General features: G+C 61.5%; 1 protein-coding gene and 1 long non-coding RNA gene across 4 annotated transcripts in view; one reads left to right on the forward strand and one right to left on the reverse strand.

Moving 5' to 3' along the window:
* Positions 1-704: 704 nt before the first annotated feature.
* HS1BP3 (HCLS1 binding protein 3) overlaps positions 705-24,958 on the forward strand; it is a 34,536-nt gene continuing 10,282 nt past the window's right edge. For all 3 annotated transcript variants that reach the window (XM_070069397.1, XM_002710053.5, XM_017340907.3), the window contains exons 1-6: positions 705-836; positions 5,398-5,563; positions 8,783-8,990; positions 12,554-12,782; positions 23,226-23,398; positions 23,981-24,116. In XM_070069397.1, coding sequence (XP_069925498.1) covers positions 805-836; positions 5,398-5,563; positions 8,783-8,990; positions 12,554-12,782; positions 23,226-23,398; positions 23,981-24,116 — 944 coding nt within the window. In that variant the 5' untranslated portion in view covers positions 705-804. The remainder of the gene's footprint in view (positions 837-5,397; positions 5,564-8,782; positions 8,991-12,553; positions 12,783-23,225; positions 23,399-23,980; positions 24,117-24,958) is intronic.
* LOC138848666 (uncharacterized) lies at positions 13,681-19,024 on the reverse strand. The gene is made up of 2 exons (XR_011386772.1): positions 15,306-19,024; positions 13,681-15,093 (listed from the first exon to the last, which is right to left on the reverse strand). It is a non-coding gene; the product is annotated as an uncharacterized lncRNA (long non-coding RNA).

The raw sequence follows: 24,958 nt of genomic DNA on the forward strand, positions 1-24,958 counted from the left end.
GACAATGAAATAGGCACAGCTGTTGGGTGCCTTTCCTGGCCCTGCTTCCAGACAGCGCCTTTCCCTGGGCCACTTTGACAGGTGACAGTACCATCCCCCTCTTTCCCACCCGTGGAGAGACTTGAGCATGTTATGCACGGGTCTGTTACATTTGCACGCCTCTATACCTAAGGCCATTTTTCAGGCAAGCAGACCCCTGCTCCACTGCCCTGGGCCCAGCTGGGGCAGGCCAAGGGTCAGGAACCTCTGCCAGCCCCCAGCAGAGTGTCTCTGACTCTCCCCCGTGGGGAAGAGTGCCTGCCAGGTGCAGCGAGTGAGCAGACGCAGGAAAGGGACGGATCCTGCAGGCCAGGGCAGGAAAGACGACCCGGAGCTCCAGCTTAGCAACAGGGAGCTTTCCAAACTAGCAAATGAAGTGAAAAGTAGCGTTTATTTTGGTGCAGAAACGTTTTGCAGTTCATGCATAGGAGGGGCGTTCATAGACTTAATGAAGATGAATATTATGCAAAAACTATGTATGATTTTCAATTTCTTTTTATGTGTGCGTTTCGCACCACAATGAACATTTCATTCTGCTAGCCAGGAACTTTGGGGAACGAGCCAGCGGGCAGGGGGCGTGGCTCGTGACGACACGGAGGCGGGGGCGGAGCCGAGCGCCGGGCCGGGCCGGGGAGAGGCGTCTCCCAGGCGGCCGCAGCCCCACCCGAGACGCCGGGGGGCGGGGACGCAACGCTGCCGCGCCGCCGGGTCCCGTGACCGCGCGCCCCGCCCGCAGCCGCCGCAGCCGCCGCCGCCGCCGCCGTCATGCAGTCCCCGGCGGTACTCGTAACCTGCAGGTGAGCGGGATCCCGCGCTGCGAGGGTCCCCATTGTGTGGATCGGGACACGGAGGCCCCCAGGGCGTCAGGGACTCACCCCGGACCCGGCACAGGGCTGGGACGGGCCGCTTCCGGGCAGGGCAGAGGGCGTCTCGGACTTCCCTCGCTACTGGAGGGCCCGCAGCCCTGGACACACACACCCTCCCCGAGCTCCCCGCGTGCCCGGCAGGTGCCCCGGGCGAGCAGAAAGTTCAGGTTGCCGTGGGAACACAGGCCGGCGAGGAACCCGGGCTTCCTGCGGGACGCGTGGAGGGGAAGGCGTTGCGGCTGCTGCAGGAGGTGGCTCGGGAGAAGTGAGGGTCTGACGGCCCCAGGAAGAGCAGGCGGTGCGGGGGCACCTGGGCCCGGGCCTGGGGGGACCCAGCGCAAGACGGTCCTGGCACTGCCCCGCCCAGGACTCACTACTGGACTCACTAGTCAAGTGTTGGCGTGTGCTCCACACTTGCTCGGAAACCTCGGGCCAGCGCGCCGATTTGTTGTGTAGATGGATGTGTTACCCACCCAGCGGGCACAGGAGATCCCCGTGGCTTCAGATGTGGGGAAGTAGGGTACCCAGAGCGGACCCGGTCTGCTCTCCGTGATGGAGGGGGGCTGCAGGAGTCAGCCTCCTCTCGCTGAGCCTGTTCCTTCTGTGCCAGTTGCAGCCTTGAACTTGACAGCTACCGGCAGCAGACACTCCTCCCAGCCACTTGCAGATCCCGGGCTATGACTTTGGGGCTGGGTTCTTGGGAAGTGGGGTGGGCAGGGGCTCCCCCACACTGCCCATCCTGCTTAGCGAAGGCCAGGTGATCGGAGCCTGCCTGCAGGAGTGCAGGAGCAGCAGTCTAGCGGTGAGGTGTGCACTCTGCAGCCAGCCTGGCACCTGTTTCCAGCCTGGCCTCCGCCCACACCCATCCCCCCCTGCACTCAGGTATGCGTTCAGCCAGCAGGTGCTCGTCAGTTCTCTGTGTCCCGGGCTGGTCCAGGTTCTAGGATGTGGAGCCTGGGTTGGGGCAGCAGCATGGCCAGCAGGTGTGGTGTCAGGGATGACAGATGCTGTGAAGAGTGACAGGAGACGTGCGTGCTGTGTCAGGTGTGGGCAGGGGGTGTCCCTCCAACAGGCTGGCCGCTGGACAGAGACAGCAGGAGCTTGTGGCCAGGGTGGCTGGGGTGCGGTGAGCTGGGGGAGCGTATTAGGTGACATGGCGAGCAGGTGGGCTTGGGAGCAGGGGACCGTCAGGAAAGGCCTCGCAGGCCACCACAAGCCCGCAGATTTCATCCTGAGAGTGACAGGACATCCCGGGCTGGTGGCCGTGTGAGCTGCACAAAGACCCTTCGGCTGCTGTGTTGACCTGGCTTGCGGCTGGGCAGAGCCATCAGGAGGGGCTGCCCGAATCCACGGAGAGCCCATGGTGGCTTGGCCCCTGGGGCTGGCGGTCGATGGGTCGGGTGAGAAGTGTTGGGTTGGGTTCTGGGTGTATTCTGCAGATCAGGCGTTCAGACTTGCTGATGAGGAGGCCCAGAAAGAGGTTTTGACCACAAGGCTCTTGTCCTGTGTTGCTCAAAGAATGGTGGGCTGGGAGACGGCGGGGAGCAGGTGTAGGGGAAGGTGGGAGTGGGCATTTGTCCAGACGTGGTCCCTTTCAGGAGCTGTTGCCCAGCTCCAAGTGGGCGTGTCGGGGAGTCTGGACTAGAGACTGGAATTTGGGAGCCATGGGCCTGTTGGTGTTTGAGGCCTTGGACCTGGATGAGATCTGGGGAGCGGAGCCTTAAGTGACGAGGTGTAAGGTGGGTCCCGTGGGTGAGATCGGGGTGGGGACTGGGGGCACTACCCAGGGACGCTGAGCAGGAGTGGCTGGGGAGGGCAGAGAAGAGCCAAGAGAGAGTGGGGTGCCGGGCGCCAGCGCCAGTGACAGAGCTTGAAGGAGGGGAGTGAGCCGCTGCTGTGAATGTTACTGAGCCAAGAAAAAGTGAGACTTCTCCTCGGGGTTTAACCCCACAAGGGCACGCGTGGCCTGGGCACGGGCAGTCTCTTTTTCATGGTGAGGACAGGAGTCTGGTTGGGGTGAGTTTAAAATCAAATAGGAGGAGAGCACTTTCAGGTCTGCTGGCAAGGCGGGGAGAGACAGGGCCGGGGGATGTGTGGGGACAGAGGGTGGTCACGTGCTGATCCTGACTGGCAAGGTGGGGAAACTGGGCAGAGAAGAGAGGGGGACATGCAGGAGCAACGTCCCTGAGACGGCGACAGGGGCCAGGACTCACTGCCCCGGCGGAGGGCATGACCTTAGGAGGAGCCAGCCCGTTTGCCCACAGCCCCAGGAGAGACCAGTGGATGGGGAGGAGGTGCCAGCTGATTGGTGGGTGTGCTGGGGACGCACCGCCTGGTCCAGTAATTCCCATTTCCTCAGTGACGTTGGGAGCAGGAGCATCAGTGGGGAGCAGGTGCTGGGTTTTAGCTAAGGGTTGAGGGAGGTCTAGGGTGCACGTCTCCCTACTCAACAGGCTGTCCCTAGAGCTGATCAGAAAGGCAGACCCTGGGGCCCTGTGGAGTCAGAATCTGCAGCTCAACCAGGCCCAAGGGATTTGTAGACATGTGACAGTTTGACACGCTTGCTCCCGGGCACAAGTGGGCAAACAAATCCTGCCCAGCCGGGGTTGTGTGACTGCAGGGTGTGTGTGTGTGTGTGTGTGTGTGTATATGGGTGGCTGCGGCTGCCCCCCATGCTCCAGCAGCCAAGCGGAGTAAGCGCCACAGAGACCAGGTGGCCCTCAGCACCTGAGGTACTCTGGGAGTTCAGGGGGGTGGAGTGGGAATGCATTAGGCACAGGTGAGTAGGCTCGCCGGCGGGCTTGGGAGAATCAGTCTGTGCTCCCACTGCCGATGCAGTGGCCAGAGTGTGCCTCTCTGACAAGTTCCCTGTTGTTGCTGATGGAGGGCTGGGGACCACATGTGCAGATCTACATGTCTAGGGCCAGGTAGGGTTGCCAGGCCTGCTGGGCCGGCAAGAGCCTTGGGGTGACCACCTGGCCTGTGTGTGTAGCTGTCGCCAGGGGGCTCAGCTTCTCAGCCCTGCAGCAGAGGTCAAGGGAGTCGAAGCCTGAGGCAGTGGGTGGGGTCTGTGCCACTCAGGTGCAATGTGGCAGGACCAGGGGTTGTGGCTCCTGGTGCTGGTCAGGGAGGTCCAGGGCCCCCTGCCGGCTGCTTTCCCCTCCTGCGCATGCGCCTTCCTGGTTGGCACCACCGCCCAGTGTGGCTTTTCCATGAGGATGCTGAGAAATCCCCCCAGGGTCTTCATCAGCCCTGCAGGAGGACACCTGTGCCCTGAGGCACCTGCCCGGGATTGCGTCCTGTCTCCACTCGTGCCCGCGCGACCTGGGGCGGCCGTTTCCCGTGCAGGTGCAGGGCTGCGCCAGGCAGGAGTGACTGGGTGCAGATGAAGTCTGCAGTGGATGCCTCCTGCTCTGAGGGCATCCAGTCTCACGGAGCAGCCCCAGGCCACAGGCACACCCTCTGTCCCAGTGTCAGGCCGGGAGCGCCACTGTCTGGCAACCTCACAGCACACACGGGGCCCCCGCCACACTCCAGCAGCTCGCTGGGGCGGCCAGCCGGGCCATCCTGAGCCGCTGGTGCCCGCAGGTGGGCCTCACCCTGCGTGCACAGGTCTCTGCAGTTGGCAGCTGCGGGCGGCTCGCCCAGGGCCTCCTCAGCTGGGGAGGGCATGGAGAGGGTGGGGTCCTGGTTCCAGAAAGCAAAGGGCCTTGCCCTAGGTGCCATTTTAGCCCCCAAAGCCCCTCCCACTCAGGGCTGGAGCCCACCCCGCGCGCCGAAAGGCCTGCCCGGCACACTGTAGATCTTGGCCTCAGCGTGCCAGCGCGTCCTGCTGGGGTCTGCCCTCCATCCTGCTGGGTCCTGCCTCTCTCTCTTTGGAGGAAGCCTCTGGCAGCGGCTCTGCTCACGGCCCCGCCCAGTGCACGTGGACAGCACTGACCAGTCCCCAGAGCTGTGCTGGGCAGCAGGTGCACCCTTGCAGCCTGGAGGGGGCTCTCGCCTGCCCAGATGGGGAAAACGGGGCTCAGGCAGCCCTGCCTCCGCGGCCTGACCCACCTCCAGCCTCGCAGGCTCCCTGGCAGCTTGGCTGCCCTCTGGCTGAGGAGCTGCGTCTCTCTCTCTCTCTCTCTCTCTCTCTCTCTCTCTCTGCAGCCCTGGTGGGTTTCATGGCAGCGTTACCCACGCAGGAGCCGGGCCCCTTCTCTGGGTGAGCAGCGCCCAGGACCCCACGCCCCCGGAGTCTGCAAGGCTCCTGGCCTGTGTCTTTAGTCAGAGACTGAGCTGCTCCTCAGCTTCCAGCCCCACCCTTGTCTGAGCTGGGAGCAGACCCTTGTTCCCTGAGCAGCCCAAAGGTAGCACCCACGCCTGGAGCCAGGACAGCCAGGCTGTAAGAGGGGCTGGCAGGTGGCGGGGCCAGCCTCATGGGTCCTGCCCGCATCTCGCTTGGGAAACCTGGGACTCGGATCTGAACTCGGCTTCTTTCCCTGCGCAGGCGCGTTCAGAATGCCCACACAGGCCTCGACCTGAGTGTGCCCCAGCACCAGGAGGTGCGTGGTAAGATGATGTCCGGCCACGTGGAGTACCAGATCCTGGTGGTGACCCGGCTGGCTGCATTCAAGTCAGCCAAGCACAGGCCCGAGGACGTCGTCCAGTTTTTGGTAAGTGGGGGTCTCCAGCCCGGAGGCTGTGAAGTTGCTCATGGTCCAGGGACCCAGGGAGGAGACACACTGAGTAGCATCAGGCACTTCTCTCTCCAACACCGGTGCTGGGCCCAGGAGGGCCAGACCGTGTTGTGTGGTTGAGCCACAGCTGCTGTGGTCCGTGGAGACGCAGACTTGGAAAGACACGGCAGTAACCAAGAGCACGTGGTGGGCTGTCGGGATGTGGAGAACGGTACTGAACTTCATGGAAGAGGTGAGCTCTGAGCAGTGGAACAGGGGAGAAGTGTCGCCCCCTGCTGAAGGCATGGCAGCCGGGACGGGTTTTGTGCAGGGTGGGTGGGGGGGGGTGACTCAGGGACTCTGAGCAGGTGCGCAGGGTCCTGGGATGAAGAGGGAGGTGACAGTGAGTGGTGGGCAGGATCTAGCTTGCACCTGGACTTGTCTTGCAGCCAAGGAAGAGTTTTAAGCAGGGAAGTGGCATGGTCCCCTTTGCCTTTTTTTTTTTTTTTTTTTTTTGACAGGCAGAGTGGACAGTGAGAGAGAGAGAGAGAAAGGTCTTCCTTTTTCCATTGCTTCACCCCTCAATGGCTGCTGGTCTCCCTTGCGGGTGCAGGGCCCAAGCACTTGGGCCATCCTCCACTGCACTCCCGGGCCACAGCAGAGAGCTGTCCTGGAAGAGGGGCAACCGGGACAGAATCCGGTGCCCCGACCGGGACTAGAACCCGGTGTGCCGGCACCGCAGGTGGAGGATTAGCCTAGTGAGCCACGGCACCGGCCCCCCTTTGCCTTTAAGCAGCCAGGCTGGTCAGAGAGTGGAGCTGGATTGGAAGGAACAAGGCCGAGGACAGGGAACCCAGAGTTTCGAGGCCAGGGATGACTTGGAGCAGAACAGCTATGGCCGGCGAGGAAGGGAGCGTGGCGTGCTGGAGCGTAGTGTGCATAGAACGCGCTGCTTCCCCTGACTGACATGAGGAATGCCGCGGAGGCGGAGGGCAGGTCTGAGGGGCGGGGCTTGAGTGCAACGTGTCCACCCCATGGCCGGCGCTCAGGACGGAGGCAGGGTTTGGGAGGCATCAGCTCAGAGGTGATTTTCACAGTCTGGGGGTGGATGGAGTTGCCTGGAGAACGAAGAAGGAACCCTGGGGTGCCAGCAGGAGCCAGGGAGAGGCAGAGGAGGAGAGCCGGGCCCTGGGGGCTGGAGCTGGGGAGTGAGTTTCAGGAGTAGACAAGGTCATGCACTCATCATTACTCCTCAGACTCTTGTTGGAAGGGCCTGGGGCTGCTGGCTGGGGCCTGGGGCTGCAGATGGTCAGGATAAAGGTGAAAGCTAGTCCTGAGGTGGGGAGAGGGGCAACTTGCTGCAGTTGGTTCTGAATCTCCTGGCGGCCAAGGCAAAAAGGGAAACTGAATCGCATGGCTCTGGGAACCTATTAAAAGAGACAACGTGTTCTAAGAGAACTGAATGGTGCGAGTCTTTCTGTAAGGCACGTTCCACAACACGGTGGGCAGTGCCTAAAGCAGCAGTGCTGATGTTTGGCTGCTGGCTCCCTAGACTGTCAGTGGGAACACAGCTGTGAGGGTAGGTAAGGTCTGAGGCGGGCTCTGTAGGATGGTCGCCGCCCTGCTGGTCTGACTTAGGATGGAGCGCAACATGACACATCTTCAGGGGTGGGAGCAAAGGGGAGGATGTTTGAGACTGGTGTCCCTGGGCATTCTGGGAACTGACAAGCACAGGGCCAGCCCACGAGGTTGCATGCAAAGGGCCGGCAGAGGACGGCTGTGACTGCCCCCTGCTGCGGGGATGGCCTGGAGTACTTGCACAGGGCAAGGAAAAACGTGTTCCCTCCCCGTGGGCTCTGGAGATGTAGCCCGAGCCTGCACCCTCTCTGAAATGTCACGGCTTGGCTAAAGAATTAGTGGGCTCTTTGCACGTCCCCCTTCAACAGACGGGAGTGCTGTGGCATAAACACGCATTTCATTGCTCATCACGGAGTCAAGCCGGCCTGCAGGAAGCCCCGCTCTGTGTGCACACCCTAGCCTATGCAGCTGTGCAGGCACGCACACCTCTCAGATGTGCAGGGTTCCAGGCACTGTTACTGTGCCCAGCACCCAGCAGAGCCAGCACGCAGGGGCACCAGGTCGGTGTGAGATTCCCCGGCTCCCTCCACACTCAGTGTGTCTCCCTCGGTCTCCACTTGCTGCCGTGCACTGTCCTGCCAGTGACTGGAGACAGAGGCTCCTGGGATCCAGGCCTTAGTGGGGTGTGTGGACTCCGCCTGCATGGAGCAGTCAGGCCAGCAGGGGGCGCCCAGCCCACACTGCTGCCGCTGCTGCCTGCCTGGCCGAAGTCCCTGCAGTGCCTCCCCTGCCTTTCCTTGAGGGCTGTTCTCAGGGGAGCTCCAGAGCCGGGCCTCTGTGCCGCAGCTCCTGTCCCCCGTGGCTCCCACTGTGGTGCCTGTGAGGGTGCAGGGGCAGGCACTGGTCAGCCAAGTGTGCCCGCTCTGGGCACGCCCAGTATAGTCCAGCTGCCCAGTCCCCCGTGCCTAACCCTTGACCTCCCATGGAGCACGGGGAAGCACGGTGGGGCTGTGGGCGTGGTGGGGGTGCACACAGAGAGGAGACTGACAGACCACAGCCATGACGTGGCTGTCAACCCCGTGACACCGAGACCCGTCCTGCTGTCCCTGTATCGCAGACTGAAGACGCAGCAAGAGCTGGAAACGCTGACATGAAACCCTTAGCTCTCTAGGAGGGGCGGGGGCGGGGGCCCTGCGGCACCTTGCTGACGGCAGCAGGGCCTGGTAGTTTCACCCGGGTCCCGTTGTGCAAAGATCTTACGGCAGGACTGAGACCAGCTTTGGCTGTACCGCTTGGCAGGACTGGAGGACCGCTGCCGGCTGCATGAGAATGATAGAGACTGTGCCGAGAGAGAGTGACACGGGCTGTGGCAGGAAAGTGCACCGTCAGCCTACCAGGTGTCCAGAAAGGAGGCAGGGACAGTGGCAGGCTGGGCCAGGTCCCCGTGTCAGTGCCTGGAATCACACCATGGCTGCGTCTTTCCTTTGGGCCCCTGACATTCATCAGTGCCTGGGAGGGAAACTGAGGCAGGGAACCAGGCAGGGGATGGCAGGTGGGCGTGCCTGGGCACCCTTCCGGTGGGACAACTGGCTGGGTCTCACTGTGCATACAGGAAACCGCGTGCTCCTCTCATTCCAGGTCTCCAAAAAGTACAGCGAGATTGAGGAGTTTTACCAGAAGCTGAGCGCTCGCTACGCGGCGGCCAGCCTGCCCCCGCTCCCCCGGAAGGTGCTGTTTGTTGGGGACTCTGACATCCGGGAGAGGAGAGCTGTGTTCGATGAGATCCTGCGCCGGGTCTCCGAGGACGCCGAGCTGGCCAGCAGCCCAGAGCTGCTAGAATTCTTAGGTACCCGAGGCCCCGTCCCACGTCCCTGAGGTCTCCCCGGCCTCACTGCTCTGGCTGGGTGGGTGTGTGCCCACCACCGCCCTCTGCAGCCTGAGGTCGCCAGCCCCCTGACACCTGTCATCCGGCTTGTGGCTGAGGAGGCCTGGTCATCACAGGACTGTCATCTGGGGGCCAGATGCGCTCACCCAGAGCGTTCTTCAAAGCATCAGCCCACTGTGGCCTTCCTGGGCAGCCCCATGCCTGGGCTGTACACACACACACACACACACACACACACTTGTCACCAGGCCTGGGTGGGGCCCTGCAGTGCCCAGGAAACACCAGACCCCTATAGCCAGACCTGGCACCTAGGAACACCTCACTCTCAGCTTGTGTCCCCCAAGAGAAGGTCGTGGGCAGCTCCCCACCAGGGCAGAGCTGAGCCGATCCAGTGCCCCTGCTCCTTGCCATAAAGAGGATGAGGAGCCCTCGCGGTCATCATCCACCCCTTGTCTTCTCCGTAAGATGGCAAAGGAACCTGCTCCCAGGGGGTGTGAGAATGAGGTGAGCTGATACATGTGGGGTGCATTGAACAGACCCCCCACCCCACTGCCAATGGTGGCTGCTCCAGTGGCCCTCCTAGTGCACCTGTCCCTGCAGAGCCCCTGGGGCCATTTCCCAGCCTCACAGATGTGCCCTCGGGTGGGCAGGGCCAGCTGCTGCGGGTCTCCGAGCTCCAGGAGCCCCTCTGTCGCTCGTACATTGTTAGGTTAGCATCACCCCGCTCAGGGAGTGCAAGTTTAATACCAGTCTGAGAGTCTCAGGAGCCAAGTTCACGTCCCTTCCAGAGCAGCCCTGTAGAGCCCAAGCCCCAGCAAGAATCCTGCTCCCTTCCTGTCACTTCCGTTTCCTTCCTGCCGGAGTGGGCAGCACCTCTGAGCGCTTGCGGAAGTCCCCCCCCTCCCCCCCAAGCCAGGGCCGATCTAAAGAGGCGGGTCCTCCAGCGGTTAGGAGAGACACCCTGGAGGCATGCTAACTGGATCCAGATCCTGCTGTGTGACCGGACAAGTCACTTATCTTCTCTGTAATCAGTCACTGCTTCTGCAGTAAGGTAGTCACAGTGGCGCTCCAGGGGGTGATTGGAAGGGGCCTGTGCACTAACTTCTGTGAGCGCTCAGAACAGGCGGAGCTTTATAACAGCAAGCATACTCTGCGTTGTGTGAAAGGAGGTTCAGGGACACCACGTGGGTTAGCTAGGAGGCAGGCCAGGAACACAAGAGATATGCTGTGTTCACACACACACACACACACACATGCCTTAAACACACACATACACAGGTAAAAGTACGTTAAAATGATACTGCGAACACTCGGTGGGCTGGCACTGTGGCACGGCGGGTTAACTGCCAGTTGCAATGCCAGCATCCCATATGAGTGCTGGCTCAAGTCTGGGCTGCTGAGCTTCCGATCCAGCTCCCTGGTGATGCACCTGGGAGAGCAGCCAAAGGTGGCCTCAGTGCTTGGGCCCCACGTGAGAGCACGGATCAAGTTCCCGGCTCCTGGCATTGGCCCAGACCAGCGCTGCCTGTCTTTGCCCCGCTGTAGATCAGTGCTTTAACGGAAACTCCTTGCTGACTTCTGTGGACCTCCTGGTTCTACAGGATAGCGAGGATCTGCCGAGAAGGTTGAGAGCAGATGAACCAGTGTTTATTTTCTAATTTGTTAAAGATTTATTTATTTATTTGAAAGGCAGAGTCACAGAGAGGCAGAGAGAGAGAGAGAGGGAGAGAGAGAGAGAAAGATATCTATCCACAGGTTCACTCCCTAGATGGCCCCAATGGCCAAAGCTGGGCAGATCCGAAGCCAGGAGTCAGAAGCTTCTTCCTGGTCTCCCATGCAGGTGCAGGGGCCCAAGCACTTGGGCCATCTTCTACTGCTTTCCCAGGCCATAGCAGAGAGCTGGATCAGAAGTGGAGCAGCCGGGACTTGAACCAGCATCCATATGGGATGCCAGCGCTGCAGGCTGTGCCCGCTCTGTTACCCGCTGTGCCACCGCTCTGGCCTGTATTTTTCTCTTTTTTTTAAAGACTATTTATTTGAAAAGTAGAGAGAAAGAGACAGGGAGAGCTTGCATCTTCTGATTTACTCTCCAAACGTGCACAACAGCCAGCGCTGGAACTCCCAATTTGGGTGGCAGGGCCCCGAGCGATAGGGCTATCTTCCCTTGCTCTCCCAGGCACCTTAGCAAGGAGCTGCATCGGAAGCAGAGCAGCCAAGGCTTGAACTAGCACTCTGATATCGGATGTCAGCATCACAGCAGTGGCTTAACCCACTGTATCACAATGCCAGATCCATGTAGCAATTTGTAAAAAGTGAGGGGCCAGGAATAAAAGCAAAACCAGCGAATACACGGGAGGCCTGGGCAGGACAGGGCCGCAGAGCCCAGATACCTTTCCTCCACACCTGTGCCCCTCACATGGGTCTTTCCTGCTGCTGCGGCTCCAAGACCACAGCCCTTCCTCCCCGCCTGCCCCTGGGCTGCGTGGATGGTGACATGGGCCCATCCACAGCTGGAAGAAATGTTCACGGAGTCCCGACGACCCCTTCTGTTCTGGAGAGAGCAGGTTGGGGGATGGGGGTCCGCCGTCCATAGCTGCTCTGTCCTGGGGGTCCTCCTTACCCTCTCACACACAGCTTTGTGGTTTGTGAACTGTCCGTGGTGTTTGCACAGTGGCCAAGGGACCTACAGTGTCACGGGCCTGCGAGCCACACAGGTCCTAAGCTCTTTACCTACAGAGTGTTTTTTTTTTTTTTAAGAAAAAAAAAGTGGACACTTTGAAAGACACACTGCCCAGTCTGCGCAGGGAGACGAACAAGAAGTCTCAACCCTGCTTCTCAGGCTCTCTGGGCGTTCCCAGCCTCCCACAGAAGGCTACTTCACAGACACGCAGGGGCTCAGAGTGTGTGGCGGTGCGAGGCTGCTGCGTGCTGACCTCACCGTGGCCACCTGGCTGTGGACCATGCAGGAAGTGCCGATTTAAGCCACTTGGCCACAGAGTGACCACACTTTGTTCTGGAACCTTCCCTGCGCTCCCTCTGCACTTGTCCCTTCCTGGTCTAGCCACGCAGACTCTCAGAGCGGGTCTCCACTGTGGCTGGTCTGGTAGAGCCCCCCTGCTGTGCCCCACAACCGTCACGGTTGTCAAGTGTGTCGGCCTGTTGGAGTTGCCCAGTGGCTGTGCCCTTGGCTGTCCCCACAGTGCATGCAGGCTCCGGGCCCCAGAGTTTCAGGGGTCTCTGCCCCTTTCTTGTTCTGCTGCTCCCACTCGTGACTGCTCTGCCCAGGTATCCCTGCTGCCCTCGGGGGCCAGTAGCAGATACCTGCCTGCCTCCCCCAACACACACACAGAATGGTTGTTGTCTCCTGCCCACTTGTACCCACTATCCTGGCTCAGGCAGACTGCGGTCCTAGGCAGCTGCAGGGGACCCGGGCTGTAGACCCCAGCACGGGAGGGTGCGGTGTGGCCAGGCGCCTCCTTTGTCCCTGAGTGGGTATCGAGGCTGCTGTCTGTCTTCCTCTGCAGGCACCAGATCGCCAGGGGCTGCGGGTCTCAGCAGCAGAGAGCCCTCTGACCATGACCCCGACAGCCAGGCCGGGGACCACGAGGAGGCTTTTGACTTCTTTGAGCAGCAGGAGCAAGTGGCAGCTGAGGGTCCACCCATCCTGGGCCTGAAGGGCGAGGAGCCGGAGAAGGCCTTGGACGAGGAGGAGGAGGAAGAGGAGGAGGCACTGGATCCCCTAGGCATCCTGCGGTAAGTCTCCCCTCGTCTGCAGGACCCCCCTCCTGACCTCATTCCAGCTTTCTGGAGACAGGCCTGCCCTCCCTCCCTCCCCCAGGGAGACAGAGAATTCCTTTGCCTTCTGGGCCACCTGCTCACAGGGTCAAGGTCACGACCTTGGCCTGGCCTGCTGTGGAGACTGGCTCTCTGCATGCCCCCAGCAGTGCTAGGTCTCAGGCCTGGGCTCAGGAGTTGCGTGCTCCTCCCTGGTTACTGAGTGTTCCACACCAGGGCGCTGACAGCTCAGCGGCTCAGGCTGCTACACTGGGAAGCCTGGGTCTCCTGCAGCCGGCTGACTTGTGGCTATGAAGCTGCCAAATTGCTCCTGGCCCTGCCTCGCCACAGGGCAGGTGGAGGGCCCTGTGAGTCTTGTGGGTGAAGGAGACCCGTGGCCCATCGCTGCTGACTGCATATGCTGCCAGGAGGCAGTGAGCTGGGCTGCCCTGGCCAGTGGGCTGTGCCCCCTTACTCTACACACAGCTCCACACACACGTGCACCCGCACATATCCACGCAGGCGTGCACACACCCCCTGACTGGCCAGCCGAGGTCTTGCAGATCCCTTCCGGGCGGTGTCCTGCTTCCCTCACCTCCTTGTCCCTTCCCTCTCCCAGCCCTCCAGCTGCCCTCAGCCGGTCAGCGGCTGCTCCTGAGCCCCTGCTCCGTGGGCGGCCCTGCAGCAGGGCGGGGTCCAGGGCCAAGGCCGCGAGAAGGGCCTGTGGGGCCACACTTGCTCCCAGGGCCTGCCCGTGGACCGGGCTCAGAGGCTTGGGCAGGGCAAAGCAACCAGAAGGGAATAGGCTCTCTAAGGGCCACCCCAGCACCCTCACTCTTTTCTTCTTGGCTTGAACAAAAATGGGGCTAATATCTGTTTTTAAGATTTATTTTATTTATTTGAAAGAGTGACAGAGAGAGGGAGAGAGAGATCTTCCATCCACTGGTTCATTTCCCAAATAGCCACAAAGGCAGGGGTCAGCCCAGGTCAAAGCCAGGAACCAGGAACTGGTCTCCCACGTTGGGTGGCAGGGACCCAAGCACTTGGGCCATCATCTGCTGTCTCCCCAGGCACGTTAGCGGGAAACTGGATCAGAGCCGAGTAACTGGGATTCGAACCAGCCCTCTGATACGGGATGCTGGCGTCTCAAGCAGTGGCTTAATCGGCTGCGCCGCAGCGCCAGCCTGGAACTGAGTACCTACTGCATGCTGAGCGCTGTGCTCTGTACCACGCAGGCCAAGTCTCATCGGTCCCTGCCCTGCAAGCTGCTGTTAGGTCCCATTTCACAGAGCAAAGGCCCTGAAGCCCACAGAGGCCAGTGCCCTGCTGGAGACCCAACAGCTGAGGATGCTGGTGCAGGATGGGCGCCATGTGGGACCCTGGGACCTGGAGCCGGGCTGGCGGGGCTGGAATCCCGGCTCTGCCTGCGCAGCCTTGTACCCAGCCTGCTCCTCTTCCCTTCAGCTTTCCCCAGTGAGGCCGGAGTCCTGGCAGCACCTGCGGCTTAGGGCTCCTGTGAAAATTCCAACAGTGGACATGACCGGTAGCGGTCGGCTGTCCTCATGGCCCCATCGTCCTGTGGAGCCGGGGCCCGCCCACACCTGGGGGCCCTCCTCCCCCGTGGGACAGGAGTGTCTCAGCCATCCACTGGAGGCCTGGGTCCGCGGGGGACAGATGCCTGTCTGTGGGTGCTGCTCCAGAAAGGAGGTAGAGCTGATTGACTGGGAGTACACCTGAACAGCCTGCGGGAGGCAGCCCTGAGGGCTCTGCCTGCAGTGCGCAGACTCTTCCCGGGGTGGGGTGGGGGTGTTGGGGTCGTGAGACCAGCGTGGTGGGGCGGGGGTCCACATGGAGGAAAGGTGCCCAGGTCTCGGGGAGCCGCTGCAGAAGCAGAGCTGGGAGTCAGCGTCCTGGAGTGCCTGGGCGCATGGTGCACCCCAGAGTCGGGCCCCAGGTGGCCATTTGGAGCGGGGTTCAGGGCCCCGAGGGAGGGGGCTGGGAGGGCAGGGAGAGGCCCGTAACAACCGCTCCTGATCAGCGTGGCCCCTCTCGGGCCCTTGTTTTGCTGAGGGGAAGGTGTTGTTTACAGTCATGCTCCCATTGTTCTGAGTAACCACACGTGGTGCCAAACGGAGACAGCCAGCTTCTAGCTTCTAGCTGCAGAAGGCACCTAGCGACGCGGCTTCTTTTTGGGGTAGGAAAATGCACTTTGGGGTTGGTGCGTGTGCCAGGCCTCGGTCCTTCCCAGCCACAGCCACGGTGGGGCGCTGTGGCTCCACCGCAGAGCTGCCTGGAAGGGTGGGAGTTGTCAGCACAAAGCAGAGCCCGGGCTGGCCCCGCGTTCCTTTGTCTTTCCAGCCGGGCTTTGATTAGGGGAAAGATGGGCTCTGTGACACCTAATTAGACAGCACTCCACGGTAGAAAAGCCTGGCCCCAGCCCCTCCCAACGCTGCTGCTTCCCGCATCCCCTGGGATTTTCTTGTCCCTGCGCCATCCCACTACCTGCAGACGCCGCGCAGGCTGCTGCTGTCCGCTCTGCCTTGCCGCTCAGTGCTCCGTCTGCTCCTCCCCGTGGTCGGACGTCATTTTTGTATTTAGCTTCCTATCTCAGAGACTGCCCGGCTCTGAGCAAGTTGAAGTTCTGCTCTCGCAGGTCCACCTTCTGGGGGCCAGGCTCTGGTGACCGGAAACACCCGGCTCGTGTGGAAGCACTGACCACGCGGGGCAAGGGCCTTGCTCCCTCCATGTGTATGCCGATGAGGGCTGGCGTCTCCGTGCCAGCCTGGGCTTGTGCTGCGTGTGCTGTTCCCTCCTCCGCTTTCTCTCAGCTTCTGCACTGGTTGGTGCGGATTGGTAAACACAGGGCTCCCTCAGCCCCTGGGCTGGTCCCTAGGGTCTGTGTCTGCGAGGGGCGTGGCCAGGAGCTGGAGGGACTTGGGCAGGTGCAGAGCTTCCCTCCTGTTGAGCTTTTCACAGGGCCCCGGGCAAGGTCCCCCTGCTTCCCTGGGGGCTCCAGCAGAGGGCTTTTTTAAAGGCTGACTCCTCCTTTTGGGGGGGCCTCATCTGCTTTTCTAAACCCTGCCTGTCCAAGGCCGCTGCTGCCCACTTCTCTGTCCCAAGGAGCCGCCTCCAGGTCTCTGAGGTCTCAGCCGAGGACCCAGCTTCACGGGGTGGGCCGGGCCAGGCTGGCTCCTGTGTGAATGTGCCCTGGCGGGGCTCCCCTGGCTCCCTCAGAGGGGCAGGCCGTGCTGTGGCCTCAAGTGGCGATGCTGGGTATGTCTCTGCAGTGTTGTTTTTTCATAGTGTTTTGTGTAGAGTTTGCTTTATCGTTCTTACAACAACCACGTGTTCTAACATAAAAACATCTTACTCCCCAATGGTTGCTGTGGTTCTGTGGTTTTGGGTGCCCCTGGCACACTGCTGGCTGGCCCCAGATTTGCTAAGCCAGGATTCAGAAGTAAGGCGGTCCCCCAAGGTGCCAGGAGCTGCCTCCCCTTGGGTACCTTTTGCTAAATGGCGCTGCCGTCACTCCTGGACTGGGGTCCTCCGACATCCCAGCTCTACTCTGGGCACCCAGACCTGCCCTCTGCCAGCCGGCAGCCTGGCCCAGCCTGGAGCTTGGAGGAGATGCAGATTCCCAGGTCCCCTCGACCATGGAGGGGCCTAGACTCTGTGCAGATTCCCGTGCAAGTTCATGTTTGAGAAACCCCAGAAACCAGATTCCATCAAGGTCTCGGAGATGCCCAGAGGGAAAGAGGCATGGAGAATGGCGGGTGAGTGGGTGCCAAGGAGGGAGGGCTGTGTGGGGCGGGGGAGGGGGCTTCCTTTCCTCTCTGCTCCCCGCTCCGCCTGCTGCCCCGTGGGTTCCCCCTCCCACGCAGCCTCCTGCCAGAGGAGTTCCCTGGTTCTGCTGCGGGGGCCCTGAGCAGGGACTCGCTGTCCTTACCTCGCCTTGTACCTCCAATGCACGCAGCCCTGGCCTACGCTGGGAGCAAAGCAGTGAGGAATGCAGGAGGCAGGTGACACCGCCACCACCGCCGCCGCCCTCGGGCTACGCCCTGGGCCTGTCGAGTGGTCACAGGTGCATTTCAGCAGCCGAGTTGCCCCATCCAGGTCACTGCACCTGGTCTGGGTGAGTGACTGCGCTGATAAGGGCGACAATGGGAGGGCAGTTTCCACCATAAATCCAGCAGCAAAGTCTTTGATACAAGAGAGATTTCATGCGGAACCCAAGCCTGTTGGACAGACGGAAGTGGAATGGCCCAGCTGTCGCAGGGGCAGCGCCTGCCTCTTCGTGTGTGTCCCCTGCCCCTGCCTCAGCTCTACTTCCCGAGAGGCCCTGGGCGAGGGCCCTTTACCCTGCGCTTTCGAAGTCGCTGGGCAGTCAGGGAGCCCAGCCTCTGGTCCCCTCAGAGCAGAGGTGGAGGCCGCGGTCCAAGGTTCTGGCAGGTCAGTGGCGGAACCTCTCAGGGCCTGTTTCTTTGTGGAGCAGAGACCAGGGCAAAGGGGAGAAAGGGAGAGCTCTCTCTAGAAAGCTGGCGCTCTCTCAGGTTCAGTTTGCTCTTTGCTCAGAAGAGGACTTTCTGTGCGTAAGCAAGTGCGGTCTCACGACCAAAGGCCGCTTTTTTCTATTTTCCGTTGTTAGGCAAGCGTCAGGGCCAGCAACTAGGGCTGCACCTGCTGCCAGGGGCTGCGGGCCGCACACCTGGACGTGGGCTGGTCTGGGGCAGTGTAGCTGAGCCCTTGATGGGAGCTAAATGGCTGCTGGACTCCTTGGGAGACCCTTGTCTGCCTTTCTCCTGCCCCAGGCTGCCCCGAGCCTTGTGGCAGCCCCTGGGTGGGGGTCTTCTTAGGATGAGGGGCTGTGCAGGACCAGTCGTCAAATCCAGTCTCTCGGTCGTTAGAATGGAGGAAGCTTCCGAGGGTCACACAGCAGCACCGTGAGAGTCGAGGCTGGGCTCTCCCACTGGCCCAGGACTTCCCCATCTCCCTGCCTGTGGCAGGTGCACACTTCCCAGCCCTTGTCCCCTGGCTGCTGATTATGCTGTGAGTGAGTGGGTGGAGGGACCTTCTCCCTAGCAAGGCCCGCCAGCCCCCACTGGCCAGGTCAGCCTTGGTGTCGTGATACAGTTGATGAGGAAGAAATGGAGACCCCCACATGGCACAACGCCTGGCTGCTTGCCCTGACTTGCTGTTAGCCAGGGAGGGGCCAGCCGCCATCAGTGTGGTTGGCAGCTGGGGAATGGGAAGTGGTGCAGTGGGTAGAAGGGAAGGCTCTGGTGTGCCCTGATTGGAGGCTGCTGGCCTGGGGAAGCCAGGGGCACTCAGGGTGGGGCCCCTGCACAGTGCGTTGTTAGGGGAACGGGTTGACTTTGTTGGGAGCAACCAGGGACGCCAGCAGCCACTGACCCAGGCCTGGCCACTGGGGCCATGCTGCGAATGCAGTCTCGGGGTGGTTTGGTTGTGAGCAGGGCTGGACATTGAGCAGGGGGTACCAGAGGGTGGCAGAGCCCTGACCGGCCTGGCTTCCCATGGTGCTATTGCCATGGGGGTGGAGGGTGGCGTCTGGCCCCTGCGTGGGGAGAAATGGCATCACCCACCATCAGAAGGTGTCAGGTTGCTGAGGTCCAGGGCCCACCAGCTGGGCTCAGAGGAAGATAGGCCCTTGGAGAATGACTCTGGAGACCACAGCAGTGCTGCGTGTCCATGTGGCTCCCCAGACGGAAGTCTGCCAGGGGACGGGGGTGGGGGCGAGAGGAGCCATCCGTGAGCCTGGACAGTACCACGGAGCACCTGTGTCTCTTCCCGTCCCGGCCCCACGCCAGCCTGCATGCAGGCTCCACCTCCCAGCTTCCACAACACTCCTGTATCCGTGGCCTGCTGTTTCCTACTGACCGATAAAGAAGCCGACTGCAAGGAGTCCGTGACCGCTGGGTTGCCCCCGGGCTCTCCTGCAGGCCCCCCTCTGCACCTCCCTCTGCAGAGGCCACAGCCTCCACACACCCTGTGGGGGGTGCCGACTTCCCCCCTTGCCTGTGCCCCCTGCCCTGCTGTTAGCACTTCTCGTAGGCCCAGGGCGGTTCTGTGCCTGGAGCGCAGCTGTCGCAACTCTGCCCATCCTTCTGCGAAGCTCCTGTCCAGCAAGACTGGCCTGAACCCTCAGGGCAGCTCATACCTTGTGCTGCTCTCCCAGGGACGCCCTGCTGCTTGGTGCCGCTGCAAATAGCACCACCCGGAGTGGATTCCAGAGGTGTATTTATTGACCCTCAGAATTTTCTCTAGTGGGAAAAAAAGGCTGAATTTAAGACACAAATGTGCAAAGTGCTTTATTTACACAGGAAAGTTGCACAATCAGATAGGAGGTTGACGTCTACGGTTGGTTAACCGTCACCCACACTGTGCAGGCCGCGGTCATGTCTGCATAGGTCATGGTCATGTCTGTGTGTCCTGTCTTCTATTTAGACTGTGTTGAACCAGCTCTGGGAGTGGCCTCAGCTTCTCATGTTCACCCAGGTCCGGGGCGGCTGGTGCCCACGCACAGTCTGCCATAGCAGGTGCACCCGGGAACAGTGCCATGGGCCTCCTGGGTGGCCGAGGGGCGGGTGCTCTCGTGTCAGTCATCACTGTCACCAGAACATGCCTGCGCCATGGGGGGCAGGGCTGCTCCTTGGCCTGCGGGAGCTTTGGAGCTGTCAGCCACGCAGCTGCCGCCTCTCAGTACACATGCCGCCTGCAGAATGTGACCCGGCCTGCGCCTCTGATCTTGTCAGGCACATGCTGCGGGGAAGCTGGTGTCTGCCCCTGTTCACATGTTCATGCAGTGTGAACAAGCTTATACATACCTGTGCTCACCCAGGAGCCCCCCTGCCCACCTCCTACAACCTATGCTGGGCTAGACTCATGGGGCTCCTGGGAGCTCACGTGACCCCTGTGTACCTCAGGAAGCAGGAGCTGGAGGTGTGTTCAGTACATTTGCTGTCACTGTGCCCCTGGTGACAAAAGCATCAGCATTGTCGGCCTTCATCTTGGCAGAGGGAGAAGAGGGCATCCTGGTCGCCTCTGCGAGGGGCTTTGTCTCCAGTCAGCGCACGGGGTGTGTGTGTGTGTGTGTGTGTGCGTGCGCGCACACCCCTGTGGGCAGGAATGAGGCGATGCTCCGGCTTGGAGACTGGCTTTCCTCGTGAGATGGCTGACCCTGCCACCGCGGTCAGGGCGGTCAGGGACCCCGCATTCTCCTCCACAGTTCCCTCTGCCACGGAGTCCCGGGACCCGTCCCAGTTGATACGCACGCGTACCTTCCGAAGCTCTCGCTGGCCTCATCTGCCCCAGACATGCGGTCTCCCGGGCGGGCCCTGGTCCCTCCACAACCAAGAGCAGAGCTTCCACAGGGTCTGAGCCCACCGGCCCTCCCTTCCCAGTGCTGTCCCTACCTTACATCTGAGGGAGCCTTGTCACGCAGGGGCACCCGTTACCATGCACGACCCAGTCAGGACCCTTGCAGACCCTCGCAGAGCGGCTTGCCATTCCCTCTCTGCCTTAGACACTCTCCTGCCTGCCCAGGTTGGCTCCTGTGCCCTGGCTGTGTGTGTGCATCTGTGACTGCTTGGTGGTGAGCTGGGACAGTGATGAGTCTTACTTATCTTTGCCCACGTCACCCAGCACAGGTGGTGCACGTGGGAGGTACTCAGCAGGTGCAGGTCGTAGAAGCTACCTGGAGGGAGTAAGGGAGCTGTTGCAGGGTGACTTGACTTGGTGAGGTGACCAGTTGGCTGACAAGATCTTTGGAAGAGGAACGTCAGAGTGGAGGGGCTTTCCATGTAGAAGCACGGCATGAGACAGGTCGGGAACCTCTCTCTCTTCACTCGCTTCTTCTGCTCCCTGGAGGAAAAGAAGAAACAAGTCTGAATTGGAGATGCGCCGTCACCTTGTCTGTCTGTCCTTCCTTCCATCATCTACTCATTAACCCTCTGTCCACCCCGCCTCTCGACTCTCCTCTTTCCATGAGCCGTCCAGCCTGCCTTCCTGCTGTCCATCTGCCCCTCCGTGCCTCCTTTCGTCCAGTTCTTGGGCATCTTCTCTGGCCCAGGCACACTGCTGAGTCCCCAGAGCCTTAAGTTCCGGGGCCGATCTGGGCCGGCACGGAGTTGTCATGCCTCCTGCTTGTTCTTTGTCTCAGCTGAGTGTGGAGAGCGGGGAGAGGATGGCCCAGGAATGGGGTGGCTACAGATGGCAGCAGGTGGAACAGCCTCTTGCAATGGACATGCACTTTACTGCAGTTCAATAAGAGATCACAGGCATCCCTGGGGAGACAGACAAGGCCGTCACCTGATGGACAGTCGGACTCCACTTGTGCGGTTGGGACTTGAGTCGGTGTAAAGAGGGCGTCGCTGAAACGTGTGCAGCTTCTCCGGGCAGGATTCACAGTGCTTGTCCCTTCTTGCTGCCTGGGTTCTTCAGACACCCATCTCTGAGCTCCTGAGCCTCTCACTGGCCACCCTGTGGGGCCCATGGGCTGGGTAGGACTCGAGTTTGCTCTGCGGGAGCCGTGGAGGGACCTGCTTGTTTCTAAGCTGGGTGTTGGAGAACCTGGAGACTCTCCACCCTTCACAGCTGCACTGCCTGCTGGATCCAGAGGCAGGGGCCAAGCGGAGGGGTCAAGGGATGGGGAAGCAGCTGAGCAGAGCTCATGAGCAACGGGGCTGGGCACATGGCTGCCAGATCACTGACCGTGACATTGCACAGATTGGAACGCACGGGGTTCTGGCTTAGGAGGTCTTGGTCAGGGCCATCCCTGCTGCGACCGTGGCTTTTGCTTGCTGCCCTGCCCAGGAGTTACAAGAGCTGAGCTGGCTCTCGTAGTGAGTGAGAACAAAGGAGAAACGTCCCCGTAGGAGCAGCTGAGCCCTGGCTCCTCAGAGGGTGAGAGGGGCTGAAGCCGATGCTTCTGCAACACTTGCCGTTAGGGTGGACGTTGAGGCTCCCCTGCCACAGGCGGGGCCAGGGGTGGTGCTGAGGCCTAGGCCTGGTGCCCTGTGCTACAGAGAGTGCAGGGACTGGGAGGTGGGGCTATGGGCTCAGTCCCTGTCCCTGAGGCCTTTACTGCCTTTGTAAGGTGCCACTTTCTCCCCGAGAACCGTCCCGCACCACCCTGCCCGCTCACGAGGCATCCGAGGAGGTAGGGACAGGCAGGAGCGTGGAGCCCTGAGCACAGCTCCACCCCCCAGGGAGTGGAGAGCCCAGCTGCTCGGAGCCACCGCCCTGGACGCGGCTGGGTGCCTTCCCATCTCAGCTGCAGCTGGAGGCGGGTGCCTGGGAGTCTTCCCCGCTGGACTCCAGACCGTGGGAATGGCTGCCGCCCGGCACTCTGCCCTCCAGCCCCCGGGCCACCCTGTCATTTTTGTCGCCATGGTTTAATCTGGGTTACGCCGAGGGCAGCAGCAGTCTCGCGGCACAGTTTTGCCACCCAGTGTTGGCAGCATGAGCTCAGACGGTGACCTCAGCGCAGTGGAACTGCCCGCGAGGCAGACGGGCCCGTGGAGCTCCCGTTTCCAGTAAGAAGCTTATTGTCATCGCTTGCAGGAACCCTGAATGGCTAACATGGGCATCAGCAGCAGGGATTGGCTCAGCTTGTTAAAATAAAACCACGGTCGCTGACTCATTTACCAGCTCACGGGTGGTATCGCTCTTGGTGACGGGTGCCATTCGGGAGTACCTGGCAACATGAGCAAGCGAGGTCGCTGGCTGCCACGCCCACTCCCCGGCCTCCCAGAGCTTCTGCCCAGCAGGGCCTGCGGGGTGCAGTGGGCCCTGGGGTGGCAGAGCTGAGCAGGACTGAGTCCCAGAGGGGCGTCCTGAAGGAGGGCTGCCCAGTGCGTGCTAGGAGGACAGCGGCCACGCCACTCCAAGGGCTGGGTGGGCAAAAGGGACTCACCTGCTGCTTTTGGCGCTTGGCCCAGCCCTGGCTGCCGTGGAGTGTGGCCCTCTGCCCTGGCCCCTGGGTGCTGGACCAGGTGCTCCCCAGCCTTTGGAAGCAGAGCACGTCTTCTGTCCCGTGACTCTGCAGCGAGCTGAGCTGTCAGGGTCCACTCGAGACACCTGCTCTTCCTGACATGACCACTTTCCCAGCACAGATGCGGCCCCTACCGGTAGCAAGTGTCTCACCACTCTGTCATCCGATCACAGTAGTGTCCCTTCGACTCCCTGCCCTGCTGCCTGAGATTGGGGGACAGCCTCTTTGACCCCACCTGGGTTGCTCTGGTCTGGCCCCTCCAGGCCCTCCTGGGGCCCCCTTCAATCCCAGTCTTCTCTACTCTTCGGTGTCCCATAGGTCCCTGGCCAGGCCTGGTGCCCATGTAGGCCGAGCAGGCCAGCTGGGCTGTGAGGAGAAATTCTCACCTTTGTGTTTTGTCTCTGATTCTCCAGCTCCAAGAAACCCAAGAAGCGCCCGGAAGTGGCGGCGAAGGCCCAGCCCTCGCAGCGGCCCCGGCCCCGGCTCACCATCTTCGATGAGGAGGTGGACCCTGACCAGGGGCTCTTCAGCCCTGGTAGGAAGGTCTCCTCCCAGGGCCGCGTGGAGGACGAGCCTCCCACAGACCGTAAGTACCCAGGGTGTGTCCCCCCCGCTCTGGTGTGGGCTCAGTGACCGGCCGTGTCGCCCAGCGGGCTTTGGATCCGTCCTGCACAAACAGGGTGCGAGAGTGCCCCCTGCTACACTCGGGTCAGCTAGAGACCAGGCTGATGGAGATTTGCCTCTGGAGAAGGCCAGCCTCGCACGTGTCCCCACAGTCTGGAACATTCTGCGGCTGCACAAGTGTTCCCAGCACCCCTCAGCAGAGGAGACGGCTGTCTGTGTTGCCTGGGTTGCATCTGGAGTTCCTGGAGCCTCCAGTCCTCATGTGGGTGGGACGTGGGCTCCGGCCAGCCGTGAGCTCGCGTGTGCCTCTGGTTTGTCGCCTGCACCGAGGGCCCAGTGCAGAGCTGGCAGATGGAAAGCCTGCAAGGACTCGAAACTGAGCCAGGCCCTTGTCGAGCCACTGTCCCCTCGCCGTCCTCCTGTCCCCAACTGCACCCTCTCCCAAGTGCCCAGCAAAGCCAGACCCGACCCTCCTCACCCTGCACCCGGCGCTGAGGGTGGGCCACGACTTCCTCTGACCGCTCTGCCGCTGCCTCGCCCACAGCCCTGAAGCTGTTCGATGATCCTGACCTTGGTGGGGCCGTGCCCCTGGGTGACCCCTTACTGCTGCCCGCTGCCCACCAGAGTGGAAGGCCCGCATCCAGCCCAGGCCCCAGAGCTGCCTCCGAGGAGCTGTTCAGGTACCACCTGTCCCAGTGGGGCTTTGGCAGCTCAGGAAAAGCCGGGGACCCGTCCTGGGGAGGGAGCCTGGCCTGACACCCATGGGAAGCTGTGGCTGTACATGGCCAAGAGGGCTCCGGGGTGCAGGGCTCCAGGAGGAGGGTTGCTCACCCAGGGCAGCCTGGCCGGCTCCAGAAAGAGCGAAGTTCATGCACACAGCAGTCTTTTTCTTTGTAATAGTTTGTATATTGTGATAGTTTACATGGAAGATCATGGAATCATAACTTCAAGGGCAGCCGTCGCTGGCACGAGCGAGTTGGGGACTCTGGGCAGCAGTGCGGCTCTCTGGAGGGAGCAACGCACAGACGTACTGTCCACTGGCCTGTCTGCCCGGGTGGTGGGCATCAGCAGGAAGGAGGTGGCAGGAGACAGCGTGCCTAGATGATTGGCTGCCGTTCCCGCAACTCTTTGTGAGCGAGACCCAGCGCGTGAGCTCACAGCAGCCCCCACGTAGGTGCTGTCCTCTGCGTTTCTCAGAAAGTGGACTGTGGGAGAGGTCCCCTGCCCGAGGCCACAGCTCCTGCCACGCTGTGCAGGCCACCCCTCTCCATGGGGGCTCTCGAGCCCTTGGAGAGGAGGCCACAGGTTCTCGCTGGCTTCTGTACACGCTTGGCTTTGTGCATGCCCCGCGCCGCAGGGCTGTGCTGGGCAATCTAGGGAGGCCGAGCTGCCTCTTTCCAGGAACAGTGGCACCGAGGCGTGCCGTCCCGGGAGGTTGTCATCCGTGCCCCTCGTTAGCAGTGTGGGGCGCCCGCCAAGCCTGAGTCATCGCGACAGCTCCTCGTATTTCCATATCCCCAAG

Source organism: Oryctolagus cuniculus, chromosome 2 (assembly GCF_964237555.1).
Source record: "Oryctolagus cuniculus chromosome 2, mOryCun1.1, whole genome shotgun sequence".
Lineage (NCBI taxonomy): Eukaryota > Metazoa > Chordata > Mammalia > Lagomorpha > Leporidae > Oryctolagus > Oryctolagus cuniculus.